The sequence below is a fragment of the Anomaloglossus baeobatrachus genome, chromosome 11 (genome assembly GCF_048569485.1).
Source record: "Anomaloglossus baeobatrachus isolate aAnoBae1 chromosome 11, aAnoBae1.hap1, whole genome shotgun sequence".
Classification (NCBI taxonomy): domain Eukaryota; kingdom Metazoa; phylum Chordata; class Amphibia; order Anura; family Aromobatidae; genus Anomaloglossus; species Anomaloglossus baeobatrachus.
Window position 1 is genome coordinate 127,594,938 of NC_134363.1, and position 24,953 is coordinate 127,619,890.

At 43.9% G+C, this 24,953-nt stretch overlaps 1 protein-coding gene across 4 annotated transcripts in view; it reads left to right on the forward strand.

The window, feature by feature from the left end:
- TP73 (tumor protein p73) overlaps positions 1–11,288 on the forward strand; it is a 104,848-nt gene extending 93,560 nt beyond the window's left edge. For 2 of the 4 annotated variants that reach the window (XM_075329081.1, XM_075329082.1), the window contains exons 10-13: positions 3,260–3,411; positions 3,509–3,641; positions 5,828–5,921; positions 10,083–11,288. In XM_075329081.1, the coding sequence (XP_075185196.1) occupies positions 3,260–3,411; positions 3,509–3,641; positions 5,828–5,921; positions 10,083–10,403 (700 nt within the window). In that variant the 3' untranslated portion in view covers positions 10,404–11,288. The remainder of the gene's footprint in view (positions 1–3,259; positions 3,412–3,508; positions 3,642–5,827; positions 5,922–10,082) is intronic. The other 2 variants (XM_075329083.1, XM_075329084.1) reach the window with 2 other exon arrangements.
- The last annotated feature ends 13,665 nt before the right edge of the window (positions 11,289–24,953 follow it).

Genomic DNA, 24,953 nt, shown 5'->3' on the forward strand with positions numbered 1-24,953 from the left:
AGTTTGTCTCCTTTACTGGAGAGACAATTTGAATATTTCCCAGAGGGGCATTGCAGCTATAAGTCCCCTTACCTGGCAGCCAGACTGGCTTGCAAAGTCTCCTTAAGGAGAATAGTGTTCCCCCGTGGTCCCCACATAGCTTTCTCATGAGCCAGATCAGACACCCCCATACTTTGCACTGACGAGGGGCAAGCACCCCGAAACACCGTGTCTGCAAATTGGGATTCTGATCTGGCTTATATATCCTGAGTCATATTTCAAAGGATTGTTGAAAATCCACTTGTGACTTTTAGGATCGCTACTTCCAATAGGTGGCGCTGTGCTAGAGTTTGTCTCCTTTACTGGAGAGACAATTTGAATATTTCCCAGAGGGGCATTGCAGCTATAAGTCCCCTTACCTGGCAGCCAGACTGGCTTGCAAAGTCTCCTTAAGGAGAATAGTGTTCCCCCGTGGTCCCCACATAGCTTTCTCATGAGCCAGATCAGACACCCCCATACTTTGCACTGACGAGGGGCAAGCACCCCGAAACACCGTGTCTGCAAATTGGGATTCTGATCTGGCTTATATATCCTGAGTCATATTTCAAAGGATTGTTGAAAATCCACTTGTGACTTTTAGGATCGCTACTTCCAATAGGTGGCGCTGTGCTAGAGTTTGTCTCCTTTACTGGAGAGACAATTTGAATATTTCCCAGAGGGGCATTGCAGCTATAAGTCCCCTTACCTGGCAGCCAGACTGGCTTGCAAAGTCTCCTTAAGGAGAATAGTGTTCCCCCGTGGTCCCCACATAGCTTTCTCATGAGCCAGATCAGACACCCCCATACTTTGCACTGACGAGGGGCAAGCACCCCGAAACACCGTGTCTGCAAATTGGGATTCTGATCTGGCTTATATATCCTGAGTCATATTTCAAAGGATTGTTGAAAATCCACTTGTGACTTTTAGGATCGCTACTTCCAATAGGTGGCGCTGTGCTAGAGTTTGTCTCCTTTACTGGAGAGACAATTTGAATATTTCCCAGAGGGGCATTGCAGCTATAAGTCCCCTTACCTGGCAGCCAGACTGGCTTGCAAAGTCTCCTTAAGGAGAATAGTGTTCCCCCGTGGTCCCCACATAGCTTTCTCATGAGCCAGATCAGACACCCCCATACTTTGCACTGACGAGGGGCAAGCACCCCGAAACACCGTGTCTGCAAATTGGGATTCTGATCTGGCTTATATATCCTGAGTCATATTTCAAAGGATTGTTGAAAATCCACTTGTGACTTTTAGGATCGCTACTTCCAATAGGTGGCGCTGTGCTAGAGTTTGTCTCCTTTACTGGAGAGACAATTTGAATATTTCCCAGAGGGGCATTGCAGCTATAAGTCCCCTTACCTGGCAGCCAGACTGGCTTGCAAAGTCTCCTTAAGGAGAATAGTGTTCCCCCGTGGTCCCCACATAGCTTTCTCATGAGCCAGATCAGACACCCCCATACTTTGCACTGACGAGGGGCAAGCACCCCGAAACACCGTGTCTGCAAATTGGGATTCTGATCTGGCTTATATATCCTGAGTCATATTTCAAAGGATTGTTGAAAATCCACTTGTGACTTTTAGGATCGCTACTTCCAATAGGTGGCGCTGTGCTAGAGTTTGTCTCCTTTACTGGAGAGACAATTTGAATATTTCCCAGAGGGGCATTGCAGCTATAAGTCCCCTTACCTGGCAGCCAGACTGGCTTGCAAAGTCTCCTTAAGGAGAATAGTGTTCCCCCGTGGTCCCCACATAGCTTTCTCATGAGCCAGATCAGACACCCCCATACTTTGCACTGACGAGGGGCAAGCACCCCGAAACACCGTGTCTGCAAATTGGGATTCTGATCTGGCTTATATATCCTGAGTCATATTTCAAAGGATTGTTGAAAATCCACTTGTGACTTTTAGGATCGCTACTTCCAATAGGTGGCGCTGTGCTAGAGTTTGTCTCCTTTACTGGAGAGACAATTCCAGTATAACTAGTAATTTTATTCATTGAATTCCCTGGTGTTTGTATATGAGTCCAGTGGGCGGTCCTACTGGTGACTGTCACTTATGTATAGCTGCACAGTCATACAGGGAAGACTGTCAGTCACCAGTAGGACCGCCCACTGGACTCATATATACAAACACCAGGGATTTCAATGAATAAAATGTAAGTTTTACTAAAACCTTTCCCACAAACAAGTATATCAGTCTGATCATCTTCTCCAGCCTGCATTCTCAACATCACAAAGCAATGCTATGACTGATACATCACTACAATGGCATCTGTTTAATAGAGAAGTCACTGAAAGGCATTACAAAGCTTAGCAGCCCCCATGTTACAGCCGCCTGTGCCTGATACACTTGTATTATCCATCCATCATCCATTTATCAGATACAATTCACACTGGACTTTGCAGAATAGAATAATGAAATCTACTGTGCTGTGCTGTACTTTTCTTTTTTTGTTGTATACTAGTGTAAAATGATCAGACTGGGGCCACAGGGTCACTTATTTGGCTTCAATAATGGAGGCTCATAACACGTTCATTGTGCCTGTTTGGAGCTGTCCTGATGCTAAAGTTTGCACGAAACAGGATGAGAATCAATTCCTGGATTGTGTGAACCTGTACACAAATAAAGGATGATGAACTTAGGGAAGACGGGTACCAAGCACTGGCCTCCCGATCCTATGATGATGAAATTCAATGAAGGGAACCCAAACCAGCACCCCAACCCTAATTTCTAACCCCAGCCCTAACCCAACCCCAACCCTAACTTCTAACCCCAAACCTAACCTCTAACCCCAACCCTAACCTCTAACCCCAACCCTAACCCAACCCCAACCTCTAACCCCAACCCTAACCCAACCCTAACCTCTAACCCTAACCCAACCCCAACCTCTAACCCCAACCCTAACCCAACCCTAACCTCTAACCCTAACCCAACCCCAACCTCTAACCCAACCCCAACCCCAACCTTAACCTTTAACCCTAACCTCTAACCCAAACCTCAAACCCTAATCATAACTTCAAACTATAACCTCTAACCATAACCTCTAACAATAATTCTGACCCCTAACCTTGAACCCCAATCCCAAACCCTAACCTCTAAACCTAACCTCTTTTTTTACTTTTGCTCCCATTACCTCCATATTTGATCAGTGGTTAGCTCATCCATTACATCTCCTGACATATCGGACATTGCTGAACTCTACAAAAGGGAATCTTCTGTAGTAACGCCATGTTTTCCTTCCCAGTGCCCATCTGCAATCACAGTCATCCTATGGTCCTGTCATGTCTCCAATGAATAAAGTACATGGAGGGATCAACAAACTGCCATCCGTCAACCAGCTAGTGGGGCAGCCCAATCAGCATGGTGCTAACGCGGCACCCGGAATGATGCCCATGGGTAAGAATATTATCTATACCCTTCTACTAAGCAGGGTCCATATGTTATTATTACTTCATATTTGTCATGTAATACTCTGCTTCTCTCCTGTTTCCAGGCTCTGGTATGCTGAACAACCACTCCATGCAAGCCAATGGGGAGATGAACGGCGCTCACTCTTCACAGTCTATGGTATCGGGGTCACACTGCACTCCCCCACCCCCCTACAACGCGGACCCCAGCCTAGTCAGGTAGGCCTGCTGGTAATTACATGGTTGTCACCCGTACTTTGCATGGATCTAATATAGATGCATCCTCTGTGAACTAACCTGCCCTCAGATCACCTGTATAACAATCGTGGTCATGTAACACACAACACATGGTAAACCTCTGAAAAGTCTCACCACTGACTGGACACTGACATGGAGAATAATGGCAATATTCAACTTTACTGATTTATTTCCAGGAGGAATAACAGGGGAACAACAATAAAATGATGCTACAGAATGGTCATGTTATGGGGAATTTAGATATTTACTAAAACAGATATGGGGGAAAGCTTCATCTAGTCCTCAACTGTATTATTCCCCCTGTGTTGTACCAATTTTTGAAAATTTTTCATCTAAAAACAAAAAATGGGGAAAAGCAGAAGTGAAAAGGGTGACATGGAAAGTGGGTCTAAACGTCTTAAGGCTGGGGGTGTCATCGTAATCCCAGTCATCGTAGTAAAACTGCAAAAGATATCTCCAGGGGATGACTGTGCTCAGCTGAGCGTTCACTCCCCAGAGTCAGATCCCTTAGATCAATGGGAGAGTCAGAAAACGCAGAAAAATAATCCCCAGCAATGGAAAATCCAGGCAGTGTAACACAAGACGGATTCAGTACGTGTGGACCAATTTAATCCAAATCCAAAAATGTATGTACTCAATAGGGCATTAGTATATATTACATATATGTGCAGTGAGTGCAGCTCTGGAGTATAATACAGGATGTAACTCAGGATCAGTACAACTAAGGCCAGGTACACATATCCGGCTTTTCGCCGGTTTGACGGATGTGGCGCACGCCAGTACAGTGTATACATGACACTGGCAGCGTAGCAAGTGCCGGTCACATGCTGTCATGTGACCGGAGCATGTGACCCGGAAGTTGCAGCGCTGCCACTGTACTATATGATACTGTACTGGTGTGCGCCACATCCGTCAAACCGGTGAAAAGCCGGATATGTGTACCCGGTCTAAGTAATGCATGTACACAGTGACTGCACCAGCAGAATAGTGAGTGCAGCTCTGGGGGGTATAATACAGGAGGTCTCACGATCAGTAGAGGATCAGTAATGTAATGTATGTACACAGTGACTCCACCAGCAGAATAGTGAGTGCAGCTCTGGAGTATAATACAGGCAGTAACTCAGGAACAGTACAGAATAAACAATGTATGTACACACTGAAAGCACCAGCAGAATAGTGAGTGCAGCTCTGGAGTATAATATAGACTGTAAGTCAGGATCAGTAGAGAACAAGTAATGTAATGTATGTACACAGTAACTCTACCAGCAAAATAGTGAGTGCAGCTCTGGAGTAGAATACAGGATGTAACTCAGGATCAGTACAGTACAGTACAGTAATGTAATGTATGTACACACTGACTGCACCAGAATAGGGAGTGCAGCTCTGGAGTATAATATAGACTGTAAGTCATGATCAGTACAGGATAAGCAATGTATGTACACAGTGACTGCACCTGCAGAAGAGTGAGTGCAGCTCTGGAGTATAATGCAGGATGTAACTCAGGATCAGTACAGGATAAGTACTGTATGTACACAGTGACTCCACCAGCAGAATAGTGAGTGCAGCTCTGGAGTATAATACAGGATGTAACTCAGGATCAGTACAGGATAAGTAATGTAATGTATGTACACAGTGACTGCACCAGCAGAATAGTGAGGGCAGCTCTGGAGTATAATACAGGATGTAACTCAGGATCAGTACAGGATAAGTAATGTATGTACACAGTGACTGCACCAGCAGAATAGTGAGTGCTGCTCTGGGGATATGTTACAGGATGTACATGAGTACAGAATAAGAAATGTAGTGGATTTTCTGTAGATTAATTTTGTAAGTCAACGATATAATAGTGATTAGTGGTGGACATACACTTAGTACAGAAGACAATGAGGGCTATCTGGAACTTTTTTTTTATATGGTCAGATGTGCTAAAGAGTAATTTGAGGTGACATGGCAAACCACATTTTCTTCTTGAGTATTCCTGCTGTTGGCTACATCCTTTCTGCTCTCCCCTTTGCACCAGTTTTTCCAGCAGTGCCCTTGATTGGCACAGACAACTCTGTGAAGTTCATGTCCTGTTATGATGACCGATGGTTTATCTGTCAGTTAATTCTGCTTTTTTTTTTTCCAAACCTTTTTTGTTTCTGCAGTTTTTTGACAGGACTGGGGTGTCCAAACTGCATCGAGTATTTCACATCACAAGGTTTACAGAATATATACCACCTGCAGAACCTAACTATGGAGGTAAATACTTGGAGGGGAATCCTCTTATAATCAGGGACCTCACAACCAGATAAAACAGCTGAGCCGAGCTCGGACCAGCACACGCACCGCAGCGCAGCCACAGCAAGCAGCCACTGTACAGCGTAGGGACAGCCATTAAATAGGAGATGTCTCACTACAATCTATAGACAAATTACTTTTCCCAAGAAGCTATGTTTATTAAACAAAAAATTGAGACCTTTGAGGGTCTTGAGCTCCTTGATTGTCCTATTGCCCATACTAACAGTGTGTGAGCAGGTGTGAATACGACTGGACCGGACCCTGTGACCCTAAAATGAATTTTTGCAAATGGTAATTCAAGGAAGTCTCCAGGCAAAAATTATACACAATTATTGCTGAATGCAAGAACTAACCAAAAATATCAAACATCCCTGTGTCCGGTTATATCTCACAAGGCTGTGCATTAGGCATCAGTTGTATTCATTCTGCTCAGTGTTTCTTTTAACCTGCACGTCAAATAGGCAACATTCGGGCTATCCTGTATCTATATAGTAGCATCTTAGTGAATAGTTTACTTGAATGCATGTACTTTGGGCTAAAAAAGACTGATTATCAGTGAGCTCCTTCTGAACATCTTTTTTGGAGCGCCTCTCAAGTTCATTAATAACCACATAAAAGTTCAGCTCAACTTTGATGTGGTCTGTGGTCATAAGTTAGCATAGAGGAGCTCTGAAGAAGGAAGCTACAAGTTATAAACTTAGAACAAGATATAAACTCAGGAAATCGTGCAATATGTAAAAACGCATATTATCGTGTAATAAAACGCAAAAAAAAATATGTTTTTTAGACAAAATGCTAGTGGTGATCTTGGATTTCCAGCTTTTGCATTGACTCTGCTGGATGTATGAACATCAGCGGTCACCAGGAAAACTCACCTTTTGTATCTCTCTAAGGCTATGTGCCCACGGGACTCTGCACCCGCTGATATTGCCGCGGAAAACCTGCGGATTTATCTGGATTTTCTAGATAAATCCGCAGGTTTTAGCAAGTACAGACACTCCCCATGTTATCCTATGGGACATGGGGAGTGTCTGTGTCCATGCTGCGGTATATGCGGCTGCGGAATATGCTGCAGATGTCCCGCAGCTGCACATAACTGTATGTCAATTATTCCTGCGGAATTCCCGGCCCTCCACTGTGGAGAAAGATGCTGGGACTTCCGCAGGTAAGTCGCATGAATGTCCGCAGGTTTACTGCAGCTATTTCGCTGTAATCCCGCAGGTATGTATAACTGCAGATTCCAGGGAGCTGCTGCGGAAAACCTGCGGACATACCTGATAGATATATCTGCAGGTACAGAGTCCCGTGGCCACATAGCCTAAGGCCCCTTTCACATGCCCGTGCAAGAAACTAACGTTTTGCACAGTCCTTTGTGGAGTTCCGTGGGCCATCAGTGTGTGTCATCAGTGTCATGTCTGTGTGTCATCCGGATAGCAAACGGACAGCATGAACATGTATACTTACCTATCTACGGCGCTGCTGTCACACTTGCTTGTCCACAGTCAGTGCAGTGAATATTCATGAGCATAATGAGCGGGCCCAAAAGCAAGTGTGACAGCAGCACCGGAGACAGGTAAGTATAAAAATACATTTATTTCTCAGTAACTTGTTACACTGATGTCAGACGTATCACATCAGTGTATGGTCCATGTGATATCCTTGCTGCCGACAGAAAATGAACATGTCGCCGTGTGGAGCACACGGACACACGTTCCATGTCAAAACATGGACATGTGCGCAAGCCCATTGATTTTAATGGGTCTACGTATGTCCGGGTCTCCAGTACGTGTGAACGTCACAAGTACTGGAGACACGGGTGTGTGAAGGAGGCCTAAGAGGGATGTAGAAATGGAAGGGTATTGGAATGACATCCTAAAACTCATTATCATTATTCTTAATTCTAAGTTGTTTTTTTCTTTTCATTCCAGAATAACCCTCTATTCATTATTATTGCTCATTTTTGTACAACCTCTGTCTTCACCTGCTGCTTGTAGACCCACCGTTATTCAGAATGATCCATAATCAGGCTCTGGCTTATAACGCTATGGTGTTTTAGGCCCAACATTCTGTGATAATTTATTTATCTATTTATTGTAATCACTTATATAGCGCCATTAATTCTCACAGTGTTTTACAGATGTGATCGCCACTGTCCCCATTGGGGCTCACAATCTAAATCCCCTAATACTATGTTTTTGGAGTTTGGGAGGAAACTGGAGAGCCCAGAGGAAACCCACACAAACACGGGGAGAACATACAAACTCCTTTGTGATTTGAATCCAGGACTCTAGCACTGCAAAAAAACAGTGCTAACCCCTGAGCCACCGTACAGTGCTAACCCCTGAGCCACCGTACAGTGCTAACCCCTGAGCCACCGTACAGTGCTAACCCCTGAGCCACCGTAGAGTGCTAACTCCTGAGCCACCGTACAGTGCTAACCCCTGAGCCACCGTACAGTGTAAACTCCTGAGCTACCATACAGTGCTAACTCCTGAGACACCGTACAGTGCTAACCCCTGAGCCACCGTACAGTGCTAACCCCTGAGCCACCGTACAGTGCTAACTCCTGAGCCACTGTACAGTGCTAACCCCTGAGCCACCGTACAGTGTAAACTCCTGAGCTACCATACAGTGCTAACCTCTGAGCCACCGTACAGTGTAAACTCCTGAGCCACCGTACAGTGCTAACTCCTGAGCCACCGTACAGTGCAAACTCCTGAGCTACCATACAGTGCAAACTCCTGAGCCACCGTACAGTGCAAACTCCTGAGCCACCGTACAGTGCTAACTCCTGAGCCACCGTACAGTGCAAACTCCTGAGCCACCGTACAGTGCAAACTCCTGAGCCACCGTACAGTGCTAACCACTGAGCTATCATGTGATCATTCATTTCTTACACATCTCCCAATCCTCTGCATAGTCATAGAGTTATAATGGTTTACTATTAGCAAAAATTACCTTAATAAAGTGTTGTGTTATTTTCAAATGAAAGTACTTTGCTAAATAGTTATGTCAGGCATGTAAGTAGCTTCAGGCTATGTCGTTTTCAGGAGGTTCCTCCAATGTGAGGATGCCGTTCTACTTCCGGTTAAGTTTGCACAGTGTACCTTCCCCTTTTCTTCATGAGCAGCGCACTGCCACAGTTCATCCAAGTTTTGTTTTTCATAATCTTCTGAAGATGGCACTTAACGTGATCATCCTTTTGCATTTTTTTAGTTATTAATATGGGCATACAGGTGGCATAAAGGTGAAATTAGCCATACCTGTATGCCTCCTGGATGAAGAGTCGTTTGGCAAAAAGCCTCTTTATATCTTCAGTCTTCCAGGTATTGGGGCGTTAAAGCATTTGACTACCCCGCTTGTTGTTGATTCCATTCCTGACATGACCTCCTGTATCTGACCCGGTTTCCTGACTATCCTTCTTGCCAGCTTGAGCCAATGAACAGCAGCTGACTATGTGGCCCTTACCTAGGGAGCTCTGTTTAAGTCCAGATCCCTGTACAGGGGTTAAAGGGTGAAGGTCAGGGCAACCCATGGGTTCTAGGAAACGGAGCAGCTTACACCAAGCCTGTTTATGGTAGACATTTTTGAGCTGCTAGGTGACTACAAACAATATTATGAGAAGGGATGGAAAGTGTTCACAGGTGTGAAGATGACCATTGGTGTTGGTGGGATATCTCTTTGGTATTTTTTCCATGAAAACACTGAATTCCTTTCCGAAATCAGTAGATTTTCCTTGCCATTCAGAAGTGGAATGGGTCACTTTAGTTCAGTGTATGTTAAATGGATGGCCTGGTACATGAGTTTAATGACTTGGGTTTTGGGCATAATCATAGGTCAATGGGTAACACATTAGGATTTTATGAAGCCTACTGACTAGTGCTCGTGTCATCCTTCAGGAAGACTCCAAGCCAGCTGGGCTACCATTTATATATATTTGGATAGCATGATTAGAGTCCTAAATCTAGCATAACCTTATATACAGACTCATATAGTCTTCATCTTGATCTCCCCTTGTGTCTGTCTCTTGCCTTTCCTATATGCTTTTTTTTTTTTTTATTTCTGTTTATGCTTTTGGGACTATTCCAGACCTTTCTTAATCTGCCCCATCTATTCTTGCAGGATCTTGGAGCACTGAAGATTCCTGAGCATTATAAAAGCTTAATATGGAGAGGAATCCAAGAGCTGAACAAAGGCCACGACTATGGAGCCCAACAACTGATCCGATCCAGCAGTAACGCTTCCACCATTTCTATCGGCAGCTCAGGTGAGCTCCAGCGTCAGCGTGTTATGGAGGCTGTACATTTTCGAGTACGACACACCATCACCATTCCTAATCGGAATGGAGCTGATGATTGGGCCGACTTTGGATTCGATTTACCGGACTGCAAAGCACGAAAACAGTCTATTAAAGAAGAGTTTGCAGAGTCTGATATGAACTAATATATAGAGAACTGGGATGGCGTTGACCAAAATTATATAGATTTTCTCAACTTGATGAAGCCAACAGTAATTCCATTAAGAATGTAGCACAAATGTTCTACTACTGGTGGCTTTGGTTTCATCTTGTAGGGTCCACTGTAGGGTCGATGATAAGGGGATGATCCAAGTGCACAAATGATGCTTCTTTTATCTTTAGGTATTTTTGAAACCACACCAAAAGAATGAATTTATGAAGCAGGTACCCTATAAGTGGATAAATCTCTCTTGGCGACCATCGTTGAGAGGTTCCTGATTCATCTTGGGCATCTCCATTGCATCACATAAACTGGAGAATTATCCATATCCCAAGATGTCTGCTCGTTGCTGGCGAAGCAACTCTTCAAGGGGTACAAAACAGAGGACGTTCTTCCCAATGAACTGCCAAAAAAGTATTCAAACCTGTTCATTGTGTTTCGTTACAAACATTTCTGATGGCTTTTTTGAGAACATGTTTTTGACAAAACGTGAGAATCTAAAGACCTGCACCGAAAAAGGTGTTTATAAAAAAAAAAGTTATATATAACTGGGTTCAGTCAATTCAGCTGCGTTTTAGGGGCATAAATATCTGTAATTTATGGCTGTAACCTACAATGTAAATATGTCCTGTCTCCTCGGTCCCATAATATTCTTGTTTCTATTATTTATCTGTAATATAAACTATTCATGGTTTGTAGAGTAGTAGTGAGTAGTCCAGTGTATGGGGCGTGCAGAACCCTATACTGTGCGGGTAGTAAATAAAGCTTCTTACCGTGTTGTCTTATTCATTCACAAGCTGTGCTTTATTTGACTAATTAATATATTTAATTTTTCAAAGGTTTTTGACTCTTTTTTGTAAATGCACGGATTCAAGGGGTGACATAACCAGTTTTGGTATTTGTGAATGCCTATGATAAACTGGTAAAAAAAAAAAAAATTACAGTAATTGTGTATTGTGTTTTGTGTCATTGTACAGTAGGACACAAATTGCTGCATTGTTGTTACCAGGGAGTAATTTAAGAAGATCCACCTATTTTAAATTATATTCCCCACGATTCCAATGCTGCATTTAGCCCAAGCCCCATGTTAGATTTTTTTTTTTTTTTTTGCACATCACAAGGTCACTTGTGTTCTTTTTTGGGGAGTAAACCACTGAGGAAACATCATTCTGAGAAATGTTTAGTTCAGCATACATATGGTAAGATGTCTACTATTGGTGTATAAATAGAATGTAAATGGTGAAACCCACGAAACGAGTCATGTTTTTAAATTTATGGAACCTTGCTCCAAACATCCCCATTGACTCACTCGTCCTGGGCCTACAGTCTACTCATTGGGACTTAACAGGACTTTTCATGTTTTAGTAGAAGGTAGGGACGTAATAGAGAAGCTTCCTTTGAAGCTTATCTCAGTGAACTGCTGACCAGCCTTCTTCTCTGGCTGGCTTGAGCTGTCCATGATCTAGATCCGAGGTCCTCAACCATTCGGTTGGGAGCTACAGGTGACTCAAGCATTGGTCTTGAACACAACTATGAAGAACTAGTTTCCAGATGGTGTCCTTTTGAGTAGCCCCATACAGAAATCCAGATCTGGAGGCGCATACAATGGCCATGAAGGTTTGGAACATAAATATGGTAAGTTGGATATAGGATGGAAGTGCCAGTTAAGAGTTGCTTGAGGCTGGATACCATAGTGTAGTGGGAGTACTTGATGAGTGAATACCAAAAGGGCATAAGGTGGGAACCACTGGATGTAAGAAAGCTACACAAGGTCTTTGTGTGATTTCTGGAGGACGTTTTGGCTGTCATTATCCTGGTAAAAGGGGGCTCTAGATGTGGCTCACAACCACCTTTCAGAGCTGCATATCAATTAGGGTAAGAAAGGCTGGGGACCATTGGTCTTGAAAGCTTGCCTTTCATCTAAATCAGTGTTTCTCAAGATCAGTCCTCAAGACCCACCAACAGATCATGTTTTCAGGTTTTCCTCAATCAGGTTTTCAGGATTTCCTTAATGTTGCACAGGTGAAGGAATTATTCCCTGTCTAACATTGAGGAAAACCTAAAAACGTGATCTGTTGGTGGGTCATGAGGACTGGACTTGAGAAACACTGATCTAAATGATGGCGGCCATGTAATACTACATTATTATTTGTATTTGCTCAGTAGTGGGCAACATATATAAAATATCTGTCTGCAGCTACCCCCCCAGTACCATCACCTGATCTTTGCAATGGCCCCCCACTGTGAAAGGGTTCAATGTAGTGAGACATCCCCTTTTTATTCTGAATTAGAATTTTGCTCAATATGGTTGTTAAAGAATCTATTTTATGCTCACACGTAAACTGTATTTCTAGCAGGACACATCTAGGACTCTCCGTCATGTGTAGTCTTCCTGTCCATTGGCAACACTAGGAAGCTTTAAGGGTTCCAGCTGCCTCCACTTTTTTGACAGAGGTGACTGGCCTATGGGGAACATTTATTAGTATATTAGCTGCTTCATTTTGATCTCAGAACTTAGTTAAAAGTCATGTTTTTAAAAAAAAAAAAAAAAAAAAAATAATATGTCTTAGTGCAACATTTGTGTGAGCTTGTCACTAGTGATGAGCAAACACTACCGTGCTTCGTACTCATAACTTGTGATGAACGAGCACTACCATGCTTGGGTGCTCGCTCGGTACTCATAAATTATGATGAACAAGTACTACCATGCTTGGTACTCGTAACTTGTCATGAGCGAGCACTACCATGCTCGGGTACTCAGTACTCGTAACTAGTGACGAATGGACACTACCATGCTTGGTACTCGTAACTAGTTATGAGCAAGCACTACCATGCTCACGTGCTCGGTACTCGTAACTAGCCACAAGCCATACTACGATGTCTCAGTACTCGAAACAAGCAGGCCAGATGCCTGGAACGTTTCAATTTGTGTATCGAACTTAATAGAAGTCAATGGGGAACTTGAGCAATTTTCTGGATGTTCCCCATTGACTTCACCTGAGCATAGTAGTGCTCGCTCATCACTATTTGTAACATAATGATGGAAGCCAGGATGGAGTCTGACCATATTTGCTGCCACTGGTTTCCAACTCTTGGAAGTGGTGCTCTGCCAAGTATTGGGGGAGCATGGATGTGTCATTCATGAAACAGCAAACACAATGCACAGGTCGCTTCAGTGAATGATTCGAGCCGGCACCCCAGGAAGGGCCACTTCCAGGCTCTGAATGACTCTCACTGGGGGAAGAAACAACGTTTTTGGATGAATTGTGCCCAAAAAAAAAAAAACAAAACTCACCCAGTCTGCCCCTGGAAATGCTCTGTTTATGTCTGTCTATGTCTGACTGTATGTGGACAGAGAGCCAAAGTGCCCAATTATTGACTTCCAAAAATACCCATTACTTTAGTTGAGCCTGTCCGAGCGTCTGACCTACTCGGCTAGTATAACGAGCACTCAAGCATCGTAGTGTTCACTAATGTTCACATTTCAAGTACCGAGCATTTTAATGCTCACCCATCATTAGTGATCACCTATTGAAAAACTAGTAATAACTTCTACTATGGTCAGTAGAAGTTATCACCTGTCCACAAAAACTTGGGGGAAATGTCAAGATCAATGGCGATCCATTCACTTTGACCCCACCAATCACGATTAAAGTTGACTTTCATCCCTATGTGGCAGGGCACATGTGCCCGATGCTCCATTCATTCTCTATGGAGCTGCCAGGATACTGTAATTACTTTCTCCTGCAGTCCCCATTGAAAATGATTGAAGGGGCGGTCGCCCATGAACGCTGTGCTCCATTTCATTGGAGTAACTGTGCCACTTTTCTGGAGACTGGCGGGGATCCCAGAATATGGGCTGCCACTGATCTTAAAAGGTAGTGGTCATAACTTCTACCAACCAGTATATCCCTTTAAAGGCAAAAGCTTGCAAAATGTCTCCTAGCAACTAGTTACTACCAACAATGCCCATTTCATTTCCGAGCGCAGACTTTAAATTGAATTGGGCATCAGAGGTCTTTTTTTCTCAGTGGCAGCTGAGAACCAGATCAACAGGGGGCAGAATATTCAGTGCAACATAGGGAACCTGTGATAACAGCAACCATCATGCATAGATATTGCTGTTGCCCATAGCAACCAATCAGATTTTAGCTTTAATTCTTCATAACCCTGTGTAAAGATAAAAGCAGTGATCTGATTGGCTGTTATCAGCTCACTGCAATCACCTCTGGCCATATAAAGGTCCACATATTTCACTGTAGCCCTGAGGCCAGTGTGGACATGAAGGCCAACAGCTGTCCATAGCAACCAATCAGCATGCTGCTTCATTATAAAAAGCTAATATCTGATTGGTTCTTACAGTCAGCTGATGCACTTCTTGTCTGCTTTGGTTCGTACACACAAGGGCCATTTTTGTTTTTTTTTGTTTTGTTTTTTTTTTAACCCAATATTACTTATGTGTTTTCTATATACTTGGCCTTGTATAAAGAAAACACAGACTATAAAATAGGTGAGGAGTTTCCCAATGTGACCAATCCCCTATTTTCTGCACTGTGTTTTTATTGTATACAATGCCCTGTGCTGTGCATGGATTTAATGGATTTACAATATGTGTATTTTTTTTTTTATATATATATTTTCCAGTCTGCTTTATTATATAGGATTTTTGTATGTATATTTTGCTGGGTATACCTTGCAGGGCAAGGACCCTTTACACACATTACATGGAAATTGTAATCCCATGTCACCACCACATTATGTAAAGTAAACCACACTTGACGGAATTTTTATTTAATAAATATTGTATTAATGTTTTAAAAAATAACTAAATAAAAAAAGATTGGTCAAGGAGGTAAAAATCTAAAAAAAAAAAAAAAAAAAATTTGGGATAGACAATCCTTATTTAAGATAATGGAAGGAAAAGGTTTAAATGAGGGGTTGTAATCAGTTGCTACCTGCACTGATACACTGTAGCAAACAGGACAGAAGGGAGCTTTGTATACATGACAGCGGAGAGCTTGGCAATAGCCGCAGTCACCATTCGTTATTCCATTCACGCCTTTTTTCGTCAAGTATTTGTCCATTTTCACCTGTTGGGTTTTTTTTTTGCAGCTTATTCTGCATTTATTTGTCATTTTCAATTCTATTTTATATCTGTTCTGTTTGCCATTGTGGTAACATTTCAGGTTCACAGATGTCTTCATATGCCTCAATTGCGATTTTAAAGAAAAAAAAGAGAAAAAAAAAAAAGCAACAACATTTCTGCCCAAAAGTGTCACAAAAAAGGTAAAAGAAAAAAAAATTATTTGTCAAATTTCATTAACCGCTTGCACCATTTTTAAGAAATCGTAAGCAAAAAAAAACTAATGCGGGTGCCACACGAGACGATCTATCGTGCGATCGCACCCGCCCGTCGTTTGTGCGTCACGGGCAATTAGTTGCCCGTGGCGCACAAAGTCGTTAAACCGCCGTCACACGTACTTACCTGCTGAGCGACCTCGCTGTGGGCGACGAACATCCTCTTCCTGAAGGGGAAGGGATGTTCAATGTCACACAGCGGCTGGCCAATAGAAGCAGAGGGGCGGAGATTAGCGGGACGTAACATCCCGCCCACCTCTTTCCTTCCGCATTGCCGGCGGGACGCAGGTAAGCTGTGTTCATCGTTCCCGGGGTGTCACACGGAGCGATGTGTGTTGCCACGGTACGATAAACAACCGGCGCAGAGAAGAAACGACTTTTTGAAAATGAATGACGTGTCAACGAGCAACGATAAGGTGAGTATTTTTGCTCGTTCACCGTCGCTCGTAGCTGTCACACGCTACAATATGTCTAACGATGCCGGATGTGCGTCACTAACGACGTGACCCTGATGACATATCGCACGATATATTGTCTCGTGTGATGCCCGCATTAGTCCTATAGACAAACACACTCATCAATTCCCTTGTGGCTATCCTGCTGTTACTAAATAACTCCCATCATGTCCCACATCATGGGAGTTGCAGTTTTGTAATTCGGAGCAACATTTTCATGAAGATTTATTTTTCTGTCTCCTAATATTTAATGTTTTTTTTTTCCCGTGTGGATGATGCTGTAGCGTTTTAAAGCACTTTATTGCTTTAAGATCCTTGTATTTGGGTTTGGTGGCACGCCGATGCTTTTAATCGGGCAGTATTAGTGCAGACCTGGTTGTAAATACTGTAATCTGTACAATGTCACATTCATGGGAGAAAAGAAATTGTAGTTTTTGTTGTGATTCTTGTTTTTTTTATATGTCACATAAGAATAATAAAAAAAAAAAAAACCCAAACAATCCTTGTGTTATGCTGGATTATTTATAATAAATTGTGCTTTAAAAAAAATATATTAGGAAATCACATACACATTATATATTTAAAAATTATTTAAATTTATATAAATTTAAATTTATTAAATATATATATAAAAATATATATTATATACGGTATATAAAAAAAAATAAATATAATTTATATATTTTTTTTGTATTATTTTTTTTTATATTATTGTTTTTGACAGTGCCGCTCCTCTGTGTCCTGAACAACTTTTCCTGTTTGTGAGGATTGTAAATCAATATCCGTATGAGTAAATAAAGAAATTCATATATAGTGTCGTTATAAAACGATAGAACAGTTAGAATACAGGACAGGAAGAGCTGACAAAGGGACATGGAAGCATAACAGAGGCTTCAAGCATGGATAACAGACACCACAATGTCTTATTGTAAAATGAAAATTAACTTTAAAGGGGATAATGAAGCATTTATACACGGTGCACACGTGACAATGTGACCATGAGCGCACTAGAATTGTCAGTAAGGTGGAACATTAAGCACATGTACATAATTCATGTTCTCCTGTTCTAGCCCTAGTGTAGCCTGCGGACAGCGACATCATATCTACATTTATGCCTCTTGCATGTTCTCCTTATCATATTCTGAAAGCTGTGTTTAAGTTGCCAATATTATGGGCACAAGATGTTTGACTTGCTATAGACTATACTACCTCCTCTTTTAACACAGACTTTTCTTGCCAAATAAATGTATAATGGAAAGCCAAAATTAGAACAACTTACCTCAATTTCAGCAGCATTCAGTTAGTTATTCATTGCTCAGATCTAGTGATGATGAGCACTACCATGCTCAGTACTCGTAACTACCGTCTTTTTCCAAAAAGAAGACATTGTCTCATACTCCCCCCCCCCCCCAAAAAAAAGCACTAGGGCTTATTTTTGGAGGAGGTCTTATTCTTGGAGAAACACGGTTGGGGGGGGGGTGTTACCCCCCAAAAAAGCAGACCCCCCCACTTCCCAGGAGACTCATACTCACCAGACCTGAACGCCTGCGTGGCTCCCAGGTCCTCCCTGTGATCTCCGGTGGGTGCTGCACGCCATTCTCCACTGCTGCTAGCTGACACACATAGCCGATCGCAGGCACACACACATCACATCCAGCGCTTCTGGCCGCAGGGAATGATGAGAGCAAGTTACGTGTCTGGCCACAGGTCCTGTTCTGCAGGTCCTTGCGCTCCATCGCACTGCCTCTCAGGATTCTGACGGCGAGAAGAGATCGGTGTCGCTGGATCTGGTGAGTGTGTGTGTGTGTGAGATCCGAGTGTGTGTGTGTGTGTGTGTGTGTGTGTGTGTGTGTGTGCGCGCGCGCGAGAGAGAGATCTGATATGTGCGGGTGTGCGATCGCTACAGGTGCTGCCGCTCAGCATCGGGTGAGTGTGATTGCGGGGTTGTCCGATGTGTATAATGAAGTGTTCTGCAGTATCTGTAACTTTTTTAGCTGCATGGACACTTCATTACTGATCCATGACTAGGGCTTATTTTCGGGGGAGGGCTTATATTTAAGCCTCGCTTTGAAAATGCTGAAAATCCCTGCTAGGGCTCATTTTTGGAAAAACACGGTACTGATAAACGAGCACTAGCATGCTTGGGTGCTCAGTACTCATAACGAGCAGTTGGACGCTTGGATGGGCATGACTCATGTACAGATTATAATGGAAGTCAATGGGGAACTCGGGCATTCTTCCAAAACATCCGAAGTTCCCCATTGACTTTCATTATACTCGGTACATGAGTTATGCCCATCCAAGCGTCCAACTGCTCGTTACAAGTACTGAGCACCCAAGCATGGTAGTGCTCGCTCATCACCACTCAGACCCAATTGTGACATAAAATCTTATAATGAAAGTGAATAGTGGCAACGTCTACATACACTTATGTCCCTGGCCCTCTAAACTCATGCTACATCTGTATGACACTACACTAAGGAGACAATCGCACACCACATGGCGGCCTGATTATGTAAATTAAGTCTTGATGGCAACTATAGAAATAGTAAACTTGGAAAATGTAATTGGTCTACCTGCAAATACTCTTATTGACGCAGCTATCATAAGGCACCTTGGGAGAAGTGTATGTGCGTGCATAATAGAGATTTTATATTTTTTTTTTCTGTAAATAATTTTATTGAGTTTAAGGCAAATTGAACAAAGCATCGCTCGTACATCAATTGAAGTTAATTCAAACATGTGGATCAGGCAAATAGCACTGTATTGTGAGTACTTTTACTAAGATAGGAATAGTAAGAGAAGAGAAGAAAACAGAACAAACAGAGAAATCAAATCAGGTTATACCATGTCATGGTAATACATCTCAAAACAGTATAATGGAAACTATTTTACCTATAAAGACTGGGTGAAGGTCAGAGAGAGAGAAGAAGAAAGAGAGAGAGATAGGTGTAGAAAGGAGAAGAGGGTATGAGGGGGGGGGGGGGGTGAGACACATGTATAGAAAGATAGATAGGAGTAAGTCGGGCGTCCAGAGAACTTGTGCGCACAAATATACGAATCCTCATAAAGATTACAAATATCAGATAAAGGAACCTGAGGGAGAAAGGACCAAAGTATACCCCTTATCTGAGCCAAGATGAATATTCTGGAGTCTCTCGAAAAATGAGCCAGGAGGTCCACGTGCCAGCATGTGTACCCCATTTGTCACTATCATCCGCCATCAGAGATTCCATACGCTCCAATCTATTCATCTCCTCCAAAAATTCCCTCAAAGAGGGGGTGGTGGTTGTCTTCCAATGTCTTGGAATAATCATACGAGCAGCGATGAGAAAAAAGCGCAGGATACCTCTTTTGGTCACAGAGAGAGATCCAGGAATTAGAGACAGTAAGGCTATTTGAGGAGTGGGGATTACTCGAATACCCGACAGTTGAAAGTACACTTCAAAAATTGAATCCCAAAATGACCTTATCAAGGAGCAATCCCACCATATATGTTTCATAGTACCAATTTCGACTCCGCATCTCCAGCAGGTATCTGGTACTGTGGGGAAGATCTTATGCAGTACGTCAGGGCATCTGTACCAGCGTGTAAGAATTTTAAAATTTTTCTCCTGTGCACTACAAGAAATGGACATTTTATGAGAGCGTGTAAAGATTTTGAGATGATCTTGTTCCGACAACGTAATCTAGAGCTCTTTGCCAGGCCTCTAAATACGTTGGTGTGCCTTTATACTGGGCTGTACATAAGAGGTTGTAGATCAACGCGATGGCATGCTGCGGCCCAGTTTTTAATGAAATTAGGGTCTCAAAGTGTGTAGGTTTGGATAAGAGAGCGTTTCCCGGGAATTTCTTTTTTATAAATGTGGTCAATTGAGTATATTCCAGCCAGGATAATCTCCTCTCCGGGCATGACTCCTGCAAAGCCCCAAAAGACACCGTTCCAGATAGTCTCCTGGCAACCTGTCCAAGTATAACTCCGTCTGTAGAGTCCCAACACAAGAAGGTGGATCTCTTCAACGCAGGGGGAAAGTCTGAATTATTAAAAAGTGGGCTCATACTCCCCGGTCTGTGGGATAAGTTTAACGTCTCCAGATGTCTGTCCCAGAAAAGCATGAGCGTCTGAGTCAGAGGTTGAAACTCCGAGACCGCCGGTCTCTGATGAAGGGGGGGCCCATAGAAGCTGTGCCAAAGGGAACGGGGAGAGACGAGACTCAACGCCCACCCATTGTTTATTGAGATCGTTAAATCTCCAATCTAAGACCCTCGTGAGGAGGACACTCTGATAGTACTTTTCGAAGTCAGGTAGACCAGCACCTCCACTGGATTTGGGTCTCACCAGTGTGGCGTATCGAATCCGAGGTCTCCCCGTGCCCCAGACAAATCTGCTACACGCCCTCTGGAGCTGTCTAAAATACTGTTTAGCAACCTTTACCGGGACTGTTTGGAATAAATAAAGGAACCTCGGGAGTATGTCCATCTTGAGGGCATTGATCCGGCCAAACCAGGAAAGCCGGCCCCAGTTATACCTATTAAGAGCTGCAAGAGTCCTAGTAAGTAGTGGGGAGTAATTAGCCATAAACAACTCATCTGGATTGGCCGAAACAAATATCCCAAGATACTTGATAGATTGAGTCTCCCACTTAAATGGGAAGGCGGATTTTAGTCTATTGACTCGTGTGGAAGGAACAGTAATATTAAGGGCCTCTGTCTTTGAGTAGTTTACTTTGAAGTTAGAAACTATGCCAAAGCGTTGAAATTCCTGGATGAGAGTTGGGAAGGCGATTTCCGGGTTTGTTAGATATAGAAGGAGATCATCAGCGTACAAGGCAAGTTAATAACATTTTTGACCTATATCAAAGCCCTTTGTATCGAGAGAGTTTTGAAGGGATATAGCCAAATGCTCCATGGCTATCACATATAGAAGGGGTGAAAGACGGCACCCCTGTCTAGTGCCATTAGATATTTGCAGAGGAGAGGATAGAGTATTATTGGCCCGAACTCGTGCCGAAGGCTTATGATACAGGGCAAAAATTCTCTCCAACATAGTTTGACCGATTCCCAGCTGCCTTAGGGATGAGTGGAGGAAGGTCCAGTTAAGACGATCGAATGCCTTCTCGGCATGAATCGATAGGAGGCAGGCTGGAGTACCTTGTCTGTACGTGTGGGAAGTCAAAAGTAGAGTTTTAATAGTGTTATCGCGCGCCTCTCTACCCCGAACAAACCCTGTTTGGTCAGTATGGATTGAGGCAGGTAGCAGCGGGGACAACCGGTTAGCTATTAGTTTGGCGAAGATCTTGACATCTACCCCTATAAGAGAGATAGGACAGAAGTTGGAGCATAGCGATGGGTCCTTCCCAGACTTGGGAATCACCGTTACGGTAGCCGCAAGAGTTTGCACGGCAAAGGGGCAAGCTGAGGATATAGCATTAAAGGTCCTGGTTAGGAAGGGTGTCAGTTCCAAGGCGAATTGCTTATAGAAATTGGCCAGGAAGCCATCTGGGCCAGGACTCCTACCATTGGCTAGACCCCTAATAACCTCAGTGACCTCCTGTTCGCTAAAAGAGTTATCTAGCATGAGAGAATCCACATGGTTCAGTGGGGGGAGAGGGGTACCATCGACATAGTCATCCACTTTCGCTTGGAAATTTGTTGGGGACATGTCCGCAACTGGGCCACCTAGGTTGTACAATCCGTTATAATAGTCTCGGAATACCTCTGCAATTTCATGAGGTTTATGTGCTGAATGGCCAGATGGTGATTTTATGGTGGGGATAAATGTAGAGGGCAAGCGGGGATTAAGAAACCTAGCCAGAGCTCTGCCTGGCTTGTTAGAGAATTCGAACATAAATCTCCTACCTCTGTCTCGGTGACGGGCAGACGCTGCATTCAAGAGGGACCCCAGATCTAGTCTAGCCTTGAGAAAGTCTGTTAGAATCTGAGGGTCATGAGTCCGTTTATGGGTCTGTTCTAGGTGTTGAATGGAAGTCAGCAATCTGTCTATTTCGCATGCTCTATCCCTCTTGAGTCTGGTTCCCTGTTGAATAAAGGTTCCCCGGATCATCCCCTTCAGGGCCTCCCATTGAAGCTGTAAGGGTGTGGGGTCACTGGCATGAAATTCGAAGAAGTCCGTGATGGTCTTCCTGATGGCTGACTGACATGCCTGATCTTTTAGTAAGTGCGGGTTCAATGACCATACCCACTCCCCAGGGCGCAAATCTGTCAAGAGGAAAGAAAGTGACACCGAAGCATGATCGGACCACACCATAGGGTCTATAGTACAGGTCGGGTCACATGAGAGTAGGTGGTGACTAATAAAAAAAAATAAAAAAAAGAGAATTTTGTTTACTTACCGTAAATTCTTTTTCTTATAGTTCCGTATTGGGAGACCCAGACCTTGGGTGTTTAGCTTCTGCCTCCGGAGGACACACAAAGTACTACACTTAAAAGTGTAGCTCCTCCCTCTGAACTTATACACCCCCTGGTGAGCCAGTCCCAGCCAGTTTAGTGCAAAAGCTGAAGGAGAATAGCCACCCACAAGTAGAACAGAGCAAGAGCCGGAACAACCGGAGACTCTGTCCACAGCAACAGCCGGTGATAACACGCGGAACAAGAATTTGCCAACAGGCAACAGGGAGGGTGCTGGGTCTCCCAATACGGAACTATAAGAAAAAGAATTTACGTTAAGTAAACAAAATTCTCTTTTTCTTTATCGTTCCTTTGGGAGACCCAGACCTTGGGATGTTCCAAAGCAGTCCCTGGGTGGGAATAAACAGAAAACTAAGAAGTAGGCAGATCCTAACTTCACAAATGGGCGACAGCCGCCTGAAGGATGCGTCTGCCCAAGCTCGCATCTGCCGAAGCATGAGCATGCACTTGGTAGTGCTTCGAGAAGGTATGCAGGCTAGCCCAAGTGGCAGCCTGACAGACTTGTTGAGCCGTAGCCTGGTGCCTAAAAGCCCAAGAGGCACCGACAGCTCTGGTCGAGTGTGCCTTGATCCCCGGCGGGGGAGGCACCTGAGTACTCTGGTAGGCGTCCGAAATGGTCGATCTAATCCAACGGGCCAAGGTCGGCTTAGAAGCAGAGAGACCCTTGCGCCGCCCTGTGGTTAGCACAAAAAGAGAGGTGCACCGCCTAAGCGCAGCGGTGCGAGACACATAAATCCGGAGAGCACGCACCAGATCCAGAGTATGCAGCGCTTTCTCAAAGCGATGAACAGGGGCCGGACAGAAGGAAGGCAAGGAAATATCCTGGTTAAGGTTGAAGGGAGAGACCACCTTAGGAAGAAAGTCCGGGGTCGGACGGAGAACTACCTTGTCTTGGTAAATAAAACCAAAAAAGGTGACTCTGAGGAGAGCGCAGCCAAATCAGAGACTCTCCTGAGAGAAGTTATGGCAACCAGAAAGGCCACTTTGTGAGAAAGACGATACAAAGTGTCGTGGAAACCACTGTCCTGGGAGAGCTAACTTAGGGTGAGATGCAAGTGATCTCCAGATCTGCCAATGTCGGTCCAATTAATAGCGATGCATCGGAGACAAACACAAGAACACAGTCAATGTCCGTGTACCAGGCTTTGTCTGAATCTCAGATGCCCAAACAGTACTTTATTAAAACCACAAAAGAAAAGGGGACGGCTTAGTACATGACCAAAAATGGAATGAAAGTTGAAAATAACAAAATCGTAAATTATGGATCCTGCTGAATTCCTTAAAACCAGATCTGTCCAGTTTTCTGGACCTTCAGTAACAAAGAAACTTTAGACAAAGGCCTCTTTAAAGCGACTACACCCAGTGCTATTGCTTTTATGAATAACACTTATAAAGCTAATACAAAAATACAAAATTATTAAACATATATAAATTGCTTAAATGATAATCAAAACTTAATATAAAATATTAACCATAACAAAAGAAACCTCCCTAAGAGGCTCAAAAGGGGGTTTCTGCAATACCGTGAGGACCAAGTTAAGGTCCCAGGGATCCAAGGGCCGCCGATAAGGAGTAATGATGTGAGACGCACCTTGCATGAAGGTGCGGACCTGAGCCAGCCGGGCGAGACGCCGCTGGAACAGCACTGATAGAGCTGAGACTTGTCCCTTGAGAGAGCTGAGGGACAGTCCTAGCTGCAGACCGGACTGTAAAAAAGACAGAAGGGTCGGCAACGAGAATGGCCAAGGAGAATGGCCGGAAGAGCGACACCAGGACAGGAAAATTTTCCAAGTCCTGTGATAGATCTTGACGGAGAAAGACTCACGGGCCCGAGTCATAGTGGAGATGACTTCAGGAGGAATACCAGAAGCCGTCAAAATCCAGGACTCAAGAGCCACGCCGTCAATTTGAGTGCCGCAGAATTCTGGCGGAAAAACGGACCTTGCGAGAGCAGGTCTGGACGGTCCGGGAGATGCCACAGCATCTCCACGGACAGTTGGAGCAGGTCCGGATACCAAGCTTGCCTGGGCCAGTCCGGTGCAATGAGGATGACTCGACGGCCCTCCATTCTGATCTTGCGCAGGACTCTGGGCAAGAGAGCTAGAGGGGGAAACACGTAGGACAGACGAAACTGGGACCAGTCTTGAACCAGAGCGTCCGCGGCGAAGGCCTGAGGATCGTGGGAGCGAGCCACGTAAACAGGAACTTTGTTGTTGTGACGGGATGCCATTAGGTCCACGTCCGGAGTGCCCCATTTGCGGCAGATTGACTGAAACACTGCCGGGTGCAGAGAC